This window comes from Sus scrofa, chromosome 1, assembly GCF_054392235.1.
Source record: "Sus scrofa isolate SSC_HxYL_T2T_F1_AM1 chromosome 1, Sscrofa_HxYL_maternal_Yorkshire_Landrace_v2.0, whole genome shotgun sequence".
Classification (NCBI taxonomy): domain Eukaryota; kingdom Metazoa; phylum Chordata; class Mammalia; order Artiodactyla; family Suidae; genus Sus; species Sus scrofa.
In genome coordinates this window covers 42,835,275-42,850,321 of record NC_139383.1, presented here as the reverse complement: position 1 = coordinate 42,850,321, position 15,047 = coordinate 42,835,275, and the positions used below count along the sequence as shown (strand labels likewise).

The following is a 15,047-nucleotide window of genomic DNA, read 5'->3' as shown; positions in this document are numbered from 1 at the left end:
TACAGATACTTTAAAAAACAGGGAGTTCCTGTTGTGGCTCAGCAGAAACATACCTGAATAGTACCCATGAGGATGCAGGTTTGATCTCTGGCCTTGCTCAGTGGGTTAAGGATCCAGTGTTGCCATGAGCTGTGGTGTAGGTCTCAGACAAGGCTGGGATCTGGTGTTGCTGTGGCTGTGGTGCAGGCCAGCAGCTGTAGCTCTGATTTGACACCTAGCCTGGGAACTTCCACATGCCATGGGTGCAGCCCCCCAAAAAAATGAAAACCAAAAACCCAAAAAACCCAGCAAATTTAATAATGAATAAGTTTATATTTCTTTTTTTTTTGACCACACGTGTGGCATATGGAAATTAATTTCTGGGCTAGGGATTGAATCAGAGCTGCAGCTGCGGCAATGCTGGACCCTTAACACACTGTGCTGTGGATCGAACCCATGTCTCAGCAGCAACCTGAGCCACTGAAAAGACAATGTCAGGTCCTTAACCCACTGCACCACAGTGGGAACTCCAGAAGTTTATATTTTGATGGCCGAGTACAAATAAAGGGAGATACATGGGAAATATTTTTTTAAAATATTTAACCTAATTAGTCTGTCTTTTGTAATTTGTGTCTATTAAAACTAACCAACTATAATTTAATATTTAAGCATTTTATATCACCAAAGTATTAAGAAACCCCAAAAGGGGGTTTGTTACAAAATACATACTACATGCTTCATACAGGATAATCTTTCACTATTAGAAAACATTAAACTATGTACTATTCTTAATTAAGGCCCCATTTCAGGTTAAAGTAAAGCAATTTGCAATTTAATTATAATAATACAAACTGCAGTGTAACTAATGACATAGTATGAATTTCTGTTGGATAATTAGAGTAGACAGTAAATAAAGCTACACAAGGCAGGAAGTAAAAAACAGGTGAGGGAGTTGTGGCTCATTCATTGCTTTGCTTTCTAATGAGAGCTGGAATAGAGGTCAGTCATTTCCTAGTACACTCCTTGATGAGTACAATAAAAGCACATGCTGTAGATAGTTCCATTAACCTAATATAACCACCAGGGACGTGTCAGTTCAGAGAAATCCACAAAGAGAAAGAAGTGCTAAAACTAACTCATAATAAAGACAGAATAATTGTTAGGAATGCCCAGACTATATGCCTTGTGATAGAAATGAATAATAGCAACACTAACTGTATTATTTTAAATTAAGAACACGCTTAGAAAACTCCAAATTAATGCATTTATTCTACTTAGCCTGAAATTATACCTGGAAATGTGGAAATGGTAAAACGCTTGATTTTACAAACCAGAGAGGTGATTTTTCTTCTTTAGGCTGGAGGAAAAAAAATGCATAGGGCCTCTTGCTAATAGTAGTAACAAAATCAAACATTGAATTTTGACATTTTCACATTAGAGAAGTGGAGTTCTACCAAAATCTAATCTGTTAAAATGGTAATGTTTTCCGTTTAGCAGAAGTGTTATATAACTTAACCCATCTTCATTCTACTGTCATACTGGTGAAGCAAGTATGTTGTTCTAATCAGGTACTGTGCCTAGCTTCCAGGTATTTGTTCAATCAAATTGCCACTTGCTATTAACCCATTAATTTCAATTAACTTACAACTTAATATAGCAGCTCTTGAATTGAGGATGTATTATAGATGTAGCAGAAAAGATAATTATAACTTTTCTTCTGAACATATTTTGTGACAGACTTTCTAATGTAGGATATGAGTAAATTATTTAGGGTCTCTGCTATTCTCAGTTTGCACAAATACTGAAATCTAACTTGGCGTATTGGAGTTTGGGCTCCAAATATGTATTTACATAAACCTCCCTAATTCAAAATACTGCTTGCTTTAAATTCAACCTGGTGAGTACTTATTATCTCTCCTTGGCACATACTACCTTACATTTGTCAATTAAATGAATGAGTGTATAATATATAAAATATGTATTCTGCTTTACCAACTAGGCTGTGAATGTGAATATTCTGAGAGAAAGACCATGTTTATCATCTTTTTAAATAAAGTTAAGAGACACAGAAAAATTTCCCAAGACCTAGCATAGAATGTTAATTACAGCAGGGACTAAAATAAATGCTTATTTTTTACAAAGAAAGGTAAAGAAACCAATTATTTTTTATTTTTTTTTTTTGGCCATGCCCATGGCCAAAATGCCCACAGGGCCAGGGATCGAACCCAAGTTATAGCAGTGACAATGCTGGACCCTTAACCCACTGGGCCACCAGGAAACTCCTCCCAATTATCTTTAGGCAATAACCTGAATACCAGAGGGATGTGAACAGATAATACCAATAAGGTGTGGGCAAAGACTCGCTTCTGTAACTATTTTCAAAATTGAGACGGAAGAGCAGAATTATGATATTACAGACAGCATATTGTGCTTTTCCCATCGTAATTATTGCCAAGAGTTTCAAAGCCAGTCAACAGTGAATATGGAGCTATTTTAAAAAGCATCGTCAAGCACTTTTTTTCTCTTGGGCAACCTTCTTTAAATACTCCCTTATCCTGAGAAGGTAATTAAGAAAATATAATTTTGCCAGACATATTCTTCCCCACCTCCTTTGAAATGTCTACTGGTGACAGCCTTCAAAAAAACTAGAAAATAAGCTCCATGCCAGCTGTCCCTTGTCCCCTGGCCTGTACTGTGAAAATACAGAGATTCAGAGAAAACAGCATATATGTGCAGGTTGACATCAACAGCACATCTTGAAATGTAATTATTGCAGATAGAGCTGAAGTGCTGTTTTTGTCCCTGAGAGAAAATTCTTCGAGATGATAAATCAGGTTCGCAGCTGGAAGGAAAGAGGATTCCATGAGCATACTTGATTGGGCAAAGGGTTAGGAGGAATTTCAGTTGGTTGATATAACTATTAATTTTGCCAAGGCTTATTGTGTGAATTCATACAGGTTGCCAGAAAGAAATTAAAAGTGTTCCTATCAGTTGTTAAAATGATCACCTAATTTCCTCTAATTTAACTTGAAAACATTAGAGAATACATCAATGAAATGGCATATTATTTTTGACCCCAAATAATTTCCCTGTAGCCTTTGAAATTAAACAAAAGTTCTAATGTAAGATACTGTAAAATAATGTAAAATACTGTGAATTCAAAATAAGGTCTCCTGAAAAAAAGTTAAAAGCCCTAGTTAATGAATTTTCAAGAGATACAGATAAAAAGATAATAGAAGATTCAGTATTGAAGAGTTTTTAGAAGTATTCCATTACGTACTGAAAAATATCTCCACTGTACACAAAGGATAGCTTTAACTAAGGAAAAATCCTCTTGGCTGTAAAAAATAAACACTGGGTTAAATATGCTTTAAAACAATCCAATTTCCTATGCTTATTTCAAGGGAGGCTAGAATTAATTAAATGATATTAGCACCTTATAATAATCGACTGAACTTTGGAAAGATGTAGATCCACATCTCTATTAGTTTTAGGAGGCCTTTATCTAATTCCATTACTTTTTAGGAAGCAATAATAACTACCTCCACAGCATCTTAGAGTAGAAAGTTGTAGTGATTATTCACTCCAGTATTTTAAACCTGGGGCCTTTAGGTCCTAGGTGGGCTCCTATTGTACTGTTACTTTTTGGAAATTAAGTAAAAATATGTGTAATCAGGAATATGTATTTTAAGAGGAGAAGGCCATTTCACCAGAATTTCACAATAAGCCATGAATCTGAAAAGGTTTGCCAAAACAAACAAACAAACCAACAAAATCTAGTAAAGTAGCCTAACTTTCAGTTTACAAATAAGCCTGGAGAGTTTAAATGATTGCTTTCAAGACAAACCTAGAATACCTATAAAATACCTAGAACCTGGTCTCTTAATAATCAACTCAGTGACCTATTATACCCACGTCATTCTTCTCAGAGGACAGGTAGGAAAAATATGTGTTAAATGTGTACGGTGTTTTGTTAGATCTTATTTCAATAACAGCGTAGTTTCAAGGTCAGAATACTATCTATAAATACAAAGCCTGAAGATAAGGAAGGTCATATAGGTGATCTACATGAGCCAAATAAAAAACTCATGGATCTCCAAACACCATGCTACCTCCCAGCTGATCATCTATACCTACTCCTGCCTTAGGACCCTACAGCCCATACCATCTACAAGCTGACAGAGAAAGCAAAGGACCCCAAAGGGAAGAACACATCCTAAGATACCACCTTATACAGTAGAGAACTACCTCAATTTAATAAGGTGCAGGGAGTGGACCTGTCTCACTGCCTCAATACCCCACCTCAACCCCAAACACACACACATAAACACACATACATACATAAAATTATAGACAGGTACAGGGTAACTTCAAGATACCGGTATATGACATACAAACACACACACAAAAGCATGACACTTAACTGATTAACCAGTTTCGTGATTCTTCATGATTAATTTTAGTAAAGATTGTCACTAAAATCAATAATTAAGAAGAAATGTGCATTAATCCTGCCAAGTCACCCTGTACATCCTCTTGGCGTTTCTAAAACAAGAAAGCTGTTTAATTTGTGCCTGTGAATCAGTGTGTGTGTAATCATCTAAGTACATACTCCAGCTCTGGCATTTACATATGGTATGATGTTAGGCAAATGATTTAATCTCTGTGTGACTCCTGATTAGTAAAATGGGGATAACAACAGTACTGACATTACTGGTGTGTTCTGTGGATTAAATGTGGTAATATTTGTAAAGTACCTAGAACCAAGGTTCATATTTTATGAAGATAAAACAGCTATCATCATCATCATCACAAAAAGATATACATGCAATTAATTACTCATGGGGAAGAAGGAGTTAAGAAGAAAGTTTTAAATAAAATTGTTTATTAACAAAATACTCAAGTTATCATGAAAATTTAAACTACTTCTTGGTAGAATACCATGGAATCTGTTCAGCCAAGATGTTTCTCGGGGCCATATTTTCAGGGACTTAGCACATCAGGGATCTCCACCCAATGGAGGGAGAAGGATGGGTTGATCTAGGTCAGTGGAGCAGTTGCCATCCCTCTTATAATTGGGTGAGCAGCATGCTTCAATTACACCAGCTCATTCCATGAGCAATCTGATTAGTCTAGGTGTTGTAACTCTGATATCTCTGACAAGTAGCTTAACTGAAGTAAGTGATCTGAGGAAGTGGCTTCTTTGGAAGTGAAATGCTTTGATGACAATGTTACAGATAATGGGATACTCTTGGAATCTATGGAGACAGAGAGTATCACTGATGCAACACCATCATGAAATAGTGAAAACCTCATCATGTCTTGTGTGGATCTCTCTTTTGGGGGTCATTCAATTCCATGATGGGGACCCATCTAAAGCCATGGAATACTGAAAACCACAAAAAACCTCCCAATACAAAGACACCAAGACTCCCAATGGTATCAGTCACCAACATCATCCAAGTAATCATCCATCTGGTGTGTATTTGTTAGACCACAATCTTGAATATTTCAACTTAAAACTTTGTCAAAAATGAAGAGTGTTACCTTTTTATATTCAGCAATGCCCAAGGTATTCCAGAGGGAGTATAAAATGCAGGTAGCAATTTTACCCCAAGTTCCACTGCTTTCTTTCGAAATATCTGAAAAGTTAAACAGTTAAGTAAGCTACTGTTGTAAGCAAAACAAAATGTGCTATACTACTATCTCACATTGAGCACATTTCCACTTACATTTTTTATATGAAAAAAATAAATTTTTTCAGAATAATAGAATTACCTAGGAAAATAAGAATGGTTCAGGGCCCATTGTGCTGTGGGGCATTTATTACCAATCTCCGTTGCACATGAGAACCATGTGGGAGATATAATAATAATAATAATAATAATAATAATAATAATAATAATAATACTGATGTCTGGGTTGCACTCCTGAGATTCTATTTCTATGGTTTGAGGCTCCCAGATCGGAATTCTTTTAAGCACCACAGGTGATGGCAGTGACTCCAACGTGCAAGCCAAGGTGAGAACCACTGTTGTTGGTGGCTAAGCCCTGGAGTGAAAATCAAGAGCTCTGGTCCTATTCCAGCTTCACTTATTTACTAGTGCACAGAGAAAGGAGAAGTTACAAAAAGATATATTCTTATGAGTAATCTAAATGTCCTCTTAGCCCTTTGTCATTTTAACTTCCTCTGACATTAAGTGTAGCTGAGGTGGAAGATAAAGAACTAAATTAGATACAAATCCTGCCCAAAATTTAGCAAAGAAGGCAATTTAAGCACATAAATATCTGGAATGCAGATACAATGAGAGCCTGATGTAAAATCCTCTAGGAGTTCAGATCCATCTGATGGAGATGGATTTCAGGTAAGGGTTGTATGTAGCATGTAACAGGGATTAATGACACTCGAGACGGACATGAGTGTGGGAAGTAGAAGGGCATTCCTGAAGGCTTCAGTGGAAGAATATAAGCACAGACACAGGCAAGTGGGGGCCTGCAGAAGAAAGGAAATAGGTGAGCTTGCTTGTCAAAAGCAAAGGAGAACACTGGTACCTAACATACACAGCATGGGCCATAGCAGGAGGGGCCATAAATATAAGGCTAAGGATTTTATTCAGTTACAATGGAAAAATATTGAAAGTCCTTGAGCAGCCAGTTTACTTGAGCAGAACTATGCTTTAGGGAGATTAATTGGGTGACATCCAGTCGCAGTTTTAGGTCCAAAGAAAAGCACTGAGTTAATTCATTGAAGGAAGGACTGTTTCAGCTTTCCTTGCTCCAGCTGTGGCAGCAAGCGGGTAGCCTGTCCTTTCTCCTTGCCATACGGCATGACTGAGTGCAATGGGTCGGGGACTTACTATTTCCTTCTGCCTCTTCCTCAAACAGGGGAAATATGAGAAAGGCTGAGAGAGCCCTGGAAAGCAGGGGAAACGGAAGAAAAGTCCTCTGCCAGCAAGGGAAAGCATTCCTTAGAGCCACTGTCCAAGTCTTGTGTGGCTTCTCCAAAGGGGAGGGTTCCAGTCTATACGCCCTGCCCAAAGACCTGAGCTTCTGCACAGAGACATCCAGGCACAGAGGATTCCAAACTAGAGATAATCCAGCAATACAAATGTGGACACTATTTCTAAAGTCCTACTCTTTCGGAATCTAACTGTTTGTAATGAAACTCAAGAAAACCATAATGAGTTTTCAGTTACAAATCTGGTTGACAGTCAAGATAAACCAGTATTCTTCTGATACAAATGGACACAGACCTCTGTAATAAATAAGGCACTAAAAAATAGGGGTATCATTTTTTTCCCACAAATTATTAGTATCACTCTCTTAAATTTTAACCTCTCTGAGCTCTAGTAAATTTTCCTGTGTAATAAAAAAAAATCACCAATTAAAAAAAAGACAATTTCTGGAATCAACAATGAACAGTGACTAGAAGATGAGGAGAGAGAAAAATATACCAAAAGGCATGTTCTTCCTTTCCTGTCTCTGTCCTATCTTAGAGAATTCCAAGTTCTCTTTTGCTATAAGGGATTATCCAATTGCTGCCCAGCCATCTGCTAACTTTCTAGTTTCCACCCAACTTTTAAAACTGTTAATTAATTAACTCCTTCTCAAGAGATTTACATAAGATGGAATTCAGACTTGTAATTAAAACACCACCATGGATATTATAACCATACGGCATGGGAGTTAAGGGCTCAGGCTTTGAAGACACAATGCCTACATTTGAATTTCAGTTCTACTTTTTTGAATTGGGTAATCTTGGGCAAATTGCTTAATCTACCTGTGTCTAAACATCCCCATCTATAAAATGGGGATAAAGATAACATTTGCTACTTTAAAGGTTGTGGGAAGAAATGAGTGAATTATTATATTTAATGACCTTAGAACACATGGTTATCAGCCTAAAAGGTTAGTGGTAATGGCAATGGTATTTCCCCAAGAACTTTCCCTACTGCCTGAAATTCTTTTTCGTCTTGTCTTTAATCCAACTGCTGTTTTTTTATGTTCTACTCGGGTTCCCTATACATGTGTTTGTGTGTGTGCGCGTGCGTGCATGCGTGTGGACACATAAGTATGCCTCCCCAAACCTCAGACACATACTCTTAATCACAGGCATTCATTCTCAAGAGCTAAACCCTCGGTTTCACCACCATTTGCATTACTTTTCATTTTGGCTTTATTTCTGCACTTATACACTCACATCACAATCTGGGCATCTTGCTGTCTTTTGAAACTTAATACGTCCAAGGTGAAATCCATCATTAATGTCCAAGGCAAATTTCCCCAGTTCTATCACTGACACTACTGTTCAGCCAGTCCCTGGGGCTCAAGAGAGCATCCACTTTGACTTTTGATTTACCACTCTTCAGTTATTAAGCATCGACATTAAAGTTTGAGGAAACACCTCAAATGCAGCCCATTTCCTTTCTGTGATATGAACATAGTAGTCCATATTTCCATCACCAGGTACAATGAAGGTACACAACAGCAAAGAAGATCCTTCTACCTAGTCTTCAATTCTCCAGGATTTCCCCTTCTGTCTCCATTAGGCTGTATCTACATTACCAAATTTCTCTTTTTACCAATTTTCTTATTCAAGAAACCACAATGATTCTCTCTGTTGTCTAAAACATCAAATCAGAACAGATCTATGGTCTTTTCAATGACCTCTATGAGTCAAACCATCTATTATCTTCTGTTCTTTCAAAGATCATTCTGGCTCCAACTTGAGTCTTCAGAGTCTCAAATACTCATTCAAGTTCAGTCCACTTTAGCACCTTTCTTAAAAAATGTTTTTCCCCTCAGATTCACTGAGATATAATTGACATATAAATTTGTGTAAATTTAAGGTGTACAACATGTTGATTTGATAACGTATATACTGCAAAATGATTACCACAGTTAGCACTTCCATTTTCTTGCATAATTACATTTTGTGGGTGTGTCATGCCTTCTTAGTACGTTGATTTACACAGTTAGCTCATTCTGAAACACCCTGTTCTGCCTCCTGTTGGCCAATCCAAATGCACCCATTCTCCAAAGCCCTGGTCAAGTCCCAATTCCAGGCAAAGATCTTTGCCTTCTTTGAACTTCTGCACTGACAACAGGCATCACGCAGCACAGCATCTGATTATAAAAGATGAGATCCAGATTTCTAAATGTCTTCTTGTGTTACTCTCCTGTATCCCAAAGTAGTTTTCTTTTCTTTAAAAGTAGAGAAAAAATTTTCATTTCTCCTTCACTGCCTATTACACATATCCAACCCAGATTTGGTCCTTTTGAATTAATTATTGGTATCACCACAGTATGCCTATGAATAGGAGGTGGGAAGATATTTATAATCTCAGTTAACAGATAGGAAACAGCAACCCTTCCCATCTCAAGGTTTCAGCCTTTGCTGTTTCCTCTCACTGCAATGCCCTTTCTCTACCACTTTGCATGCCTCTTTGCCTACCTCTTAACTTCAGGAATCTGCCTAAATGTCCATTTGAAGAGAGGTCTTTCTTAACAACCCCACATAAAGTTGGCCATTCTTATTTATTGTTTATCATACCACCTTGTTTATTTCCATCCTACTCTTCATCACATCCTAATTATCTTACTTGCTTAGTTGTTATCTGCTTGGCAACCTCACTAGACATAAGCTTCATGAGGGGAGGGACCTTGTCTTTTTGTTGCTGTATGTATGCACCTAGTATCCAGCAAAGTAGCTGGTATTCAATAAATGTTCATTCAATAAATGAATGAATGAATTAAATATTAATAAATAGACCTGGAGCACTGTAATGAGAAAACACTAACATTCTAGTATGTGCAAAGTGTTCTATCCTATTCCACTGGCTTCCATTGTCTGCAAATAATTATATCAAGCATTCTGGAGTCTCAAGCTTGGGCACAATTACAAAACAGTTTTTGGATGAAAACATTAATTAACTTATTGATGCTTTAAATGAAATCATACCTAAGTCTAAATCAATTCCAATTCTTAAAGTCTGATTTACTACCTCCTCTTGAGACATGGAGAGAGGTTAGTTACTTGGAGCAGGAATCCAGATTCTCAAAAAAAAATCTCTCTACCCAGAATGGGGAGTAGTAAAATTCCAAAATATCTTACAAAGTTAATATTGTTAAAATAAGGAAGGCAAAATGTCACGATCATTCTAAAAGGCAGCTAAGTTTTAACTAGCATGTCTTAGATAATGTGCTCAAAAGCAAATGATTATAAAAAGCACTGGTCCTTCAGTGTTCCTTCAAGTGGGGCAGGGCATTTTGGAGGGGGCACTGGATGTGGGCCAGCACTTGGATCCTAGGATTGGCTCCACTACTACTGACCTGGGCCCCCACTTAACTTTTCTGGTTCTTAGTTTTCCCAGTGAAATGGGAAAGCAGGGCTGATCATTTCAAGTTTTGATTTATTCCTGAAAACAAAACAAAACAAAACAAAACTAGCACTCAGAAGTCACAAAGCTAGTACTAAAATGAGACTGGCAAAAAGGCAAAACTATCATAATTTTTTATAAAGATAGAAAGTGTTAATTTGCCATCCAATTCTTAGTCAATCTCAGTTTCCATGGCTTGTTAATACTTATATTTGGTAGGGAGGATTTTATAAAGTTAATTAAGAAAGCAAGATGAAAAATGACAGGTGATAAGATGTAATCCATGCTAACAGAAGACATATTCTTTTTTTTTTTTTTTTTTTTTTTTTTAATGAACATTAAAAGCAAACAGGGTTTGTATTTCCCGTTGTGGCCCAACAGGTTAAGAATCTGACTAGTATCAATGAGGATGCAGGTTCAGTCCCTGACCTCACTCAAGGGGTTAAGGATCTGGCGTTGCTGAGGTGGCTTGGATCCGATGTGGGGTTGCTGTGGCTGTGGTGTAGGCTATGAAATGTTCTATCCTATTCCACTAGGCTATTGACCTTGGCCTGGGAAATACCATATGCTACAGGTATGGCCATAAAAAGCAAAAACAAACAAACAACAAACCCAAAAAACAAAAACAAAAAAACTAAACAGAGTTTTCTGTGCAACTTGGACCAACCAGCTTGAAGTGGGCAGACATCTAATGACCAAAAGGAATCTTCAACAAGATTCCCTATTATAGAGATTCTGATTACTTTCATATCAAAAATCACAACTAATAAAATGTTTTGAAAGAAGGATGGTAAAATATGATGAAATAGTTTCTAAAATAATCTTTCAAGCACGTAACTTACAAATAGGTTTAAATAGAAATTTTTATGGTCTAAAGTTAAAAATTTCAAAATAACTACATCCAGACTGTATCTTTTCATTATACTTAAATAACATCATCACAGTCTTACTGCTGTTTTTAGCCAAAAGTTTAAAAAACTTGAGATTTTAGAACCTATCAAAAAAAAATTTATCTTTTTACTTTACCCTCACACATAGGATTAGACAAGGCTGCAAACAAGATGTATGGCTTTCTTTGCCTTTCTAGTTTGCAGATCCCTGAAGAACTGTACAAGAATATTTATACACTAGAGCAAAGAGTAGGCAAAGAAAAAATGAATAAGAACAGACAGCTCTGGAACGAACCAGTTTCAGTTCAGACATGCTTCAGTCTGAAATTTACAATTAATATCAAAGTCTTTCTTCACATGCTTATGCTGAAAACTTCACTGTTAAAAGATCAAACACTAATTCCCCATTAGTACAAGCAGAGTTTACCTATTACTCATTTTTGCTACATAAAGCTTTCAGCACAAGATGCTGTAGATATGATAAATATCTTTGGCTGAAAATAACTAAAAAATAACCCATATACTGTTAGCTGAGTTGATTAATGCACATAACATGGGTTATTTCAGTCAAATTTAATCACCCAACCAATAAGTACCTATTCAGCTACTCTGGCTTTTCAATTTAGAGTGAAACTTTGAAAGCTTTAAATATTTGAATAAGGATAAATAAAAATAGTTCATCCAGGAGAAATTTAGAGCTGGAAGGGACATCAAAAGTCATCTAGTTACTAAATTTTGGTTTACAGATGAGGTAACTGAGGTTCAGGGAAGCCTTTATTCCCTTAATTAAATGCTCCAATGTGGGATGGTTTGATGACAGCTATAGCCCAGGGAATGCCAGCTTCAGGCCATTTCAGATACACATAATTCTTCTGATCTGGAGGGAAATCCCTTGGGAGTACCTTACATGTAGTGTGCACACATCTTTCACGGCCTCTTTCTAATCTTTCCATTCTCTCGCTAATGAATCAAGACCCCAAACTGAAGATTTTCTAAAGTAAAATAATTACTTGTTATACTTGTCAAATTATGCTATGAACTTCATTTCTTACATTTATAAATTCAACTAGATGAAAACTTTTGTCAACTGTTTTGTTTTTCTTTCCTGTGCTTGAGTACAATTCAGTTTTTAGCCTCTAAGCCATTAGATGAAGAGAGAAGTCTTAATTTCCCTGAAAAATTAAAGTGCTAACATCTCCCTAACTTGTGTATTCAAAATAACAAGGACATGTATGTTAACCTGCCAGTAGCCATAGGTCACAACCAAGAAGAATCGATATAACTTAGACTTGAGTTCCTAATATATGAAAGCACAAAGTTTGCATGAAAAATAAAACTTCTGGTGGTGTTCCTGTTGTGGCTCAGTGGTTAACAAATCCGACTAGGAACCACGAGGTTGTGGGTTCGATCCCTGGCCTTGCTCAGTGGGTTAAGGATCCGGTGTTGCTGTGAGCTGTGGTATAAGTCACAGATGTGGCTCGGATCTGGTGTTGCTGTGGCTGTGGCGTAGGCTGACGGTTACAGCTCCGATTAAACCCCTAGCCTGGGAACATCCATATGCCATGGGTACAGCCCTAGAAAAGACCAAAAAAAAAAAAAAAAGAGGCTTGAGAAGTCCTAAGAGGAATTTTCTTGTGATGTAGCAGGTCAAGATCTGGCATTGTCATGGCAGCAGCTTGGGTCACTACTGTGGCACAGGTTTGATCCTTGGCCTAGGAACTTCCACATGCCACAGGTGAGGCCAAAAAAAAAAAAAAAAAAACAAACAAAAAAAAAACAAAAAAACTTCTGGTAAGTACAATTCAAAAAAATCTAGATGTAGAATGCTCTTAGTGAACAGGGATTTTAGACTTAAACTAGCTTTTCAAAGGTATTTATTCTCATGAACAAATTAAAAGCTAGTGAAACTTTTTAAAAGATTGCTTTCTACTCTCCCTTAGTCAAAATGAATAAATGTTGATAAGGAAGTGAGTAACACTGCATCCTGATACTGATTTTTTTCCCCCTGAGGGTTCAATGTCACTCCCCAGCTCCTAAGTGGGGAAAATTTTTATAAAGTTAAGAGGGCACGATGAAAAATGGGGAGAATTTCAGGCTATTGTTCAAGGGACTTATCACCAGCATCTATGTGGGCAGAAAGCACCTACTCCTGGAAGTGGTCCTGCATTTTCCCCTGAAGCATAAGCCAGAGTCAAGGTGGCCTGGTACAGGCACACTGAACAGGGCCTCAATCCTAGTTCAAGGTCTATCACTCATCAGTTCTGCCACTATAAAGATGAGTCATTTCACTTCTCTAATCTTCTTTCTTGTACAATGAGGGCACTAGATAAGACACTTTCTCAAGTACTTTTCTCCTCCATAGCAAATGGTTTTAAGACTTAAGAACTACTTACTACAAGTTTCCCAATGTAATAAGGGCTATAAGGCAGGTATCAGAAAAATTAAGATCCTTGATCTCAAGGAACTTACAACCAGCAAGGCAAGTCAGCCGCATAAAATTATATAAGCATAAAATACACACCAAAAAATAACAATGTGAAAACATATACACAGAGAATAAATTGAGTGATATAGGTGGTAACCATGGGGATAAAACAAAAAAAGAGACAGAGTTAGGTTGTAGGGAGAGTAATACTGCAGAGGTGGTACTTATGTGGGTGCAGATGTATGTTTTTCTTTGGGGGGATGAGTATGTACACATTTATGTACACTTTGAATTAATATGGTGGAGGACAGGCGATAACGCAAAAAGGGAGAGCAAGGAGCCTGGCAGAGAGCAGGGTAGAGATAGGTTAATAACATCTAGAAAATGGTAAGAAAAAAACAGATGAAAGAAGGCAAGCTAATGGCTTTAACCATCAGGGACAGAAGTTAAAGGGTTGGTTAAAAGAGCTCATTAGTTGGGTCAAGAAAGTCCCAACACTTAGGATCTTGGTGCCCCCACTCCCACTAATTTATCAGTGAAAAGATGTCTTGATCTTCAAGGTTTTGAGAGACAGGGAAGGGGGAAAGGCAGTGGTTCTCATTGGTCATGGAACTTTTCTCAGTTGTAAGGGCACAGATACACAAATAACAAGAAACATTATATTGACTATCTGAAGAAGGACCTTGAGCAATACATTAGGGTCCTTTCTTTTTTTTTCTTTTTTTTTATATAATGGTTTTTATTTTTTTCCATTATAGCTGGTCCTTTAAAATAATATTTCCTCAAGAAGAAAGTATACATGCTGTAGAGATAAATGGGGTAGAGGTCAGGCTAGGAAAAGGTAGTAGTGTGATAATAGAAAGTTATATCTCCTTCTTCATGTACATCAATATGAAAGTTAAAAATGCACAGAAAAGGAGAGGAAAACCAATGGCTAGACAGTTCTCACGCTTAGAATTATCATTAGGGGTACCACACATTGTGTTATCTTAGATGTTCTAACACCTAAAGCACTAGCTCAAGAACAGTAAGTAAATAACAGCATAATAGTCCAAGCCATCATACAAAGCTTAAAGATGGGGTTTTGAGCTAATCATTCTATTTCAATTTAAGTTTAAAAAATGGGCAAATTGCCAGCATAATGATTTGAAAATATGCAGTTTATTGTTAATAGTATTTAATGTTAGGTAAGTATGCCATAGTTTCTGAACATATGTTTCACATAATATGATCTTTTTTTTTTTAAGAAAACATAACACCCCCTACAGACTAGGGAATTATGAAAACATACCCCTTATCTGGTTATTATTTCTAACAGAATTTGTGGGAACCACTACTTAAAGGTTGTGAATATGTGATATCATAGAGCTAAAA

At 36.9% G+C, this 15,047-nt stretch overlaps 1 protein-coding gene across 4 annotated transcripts in view; it reads right to left on the bottom strand.

Moving 5' to 3' along the window:
* MAN1A1 (mannosidase alpha class 1A member 1) overlaps positions 1-15,047 on the bottom strand; it is a 166,365-nt gene that overhangs the window by 65,927 nt on the left and 85,391 nt on the right. For all 4 annotated transcript variants that reach the window (XM_021082358.2, XM_085009448.1, XM_085009443.1 and 1 more), the window contains 1 exon segment: positions 5,527-5,621. In XM_021082358.2, coding sequence (XP_020938017.2) covers positions 5,527-5,621 — 95 coding nt within the window.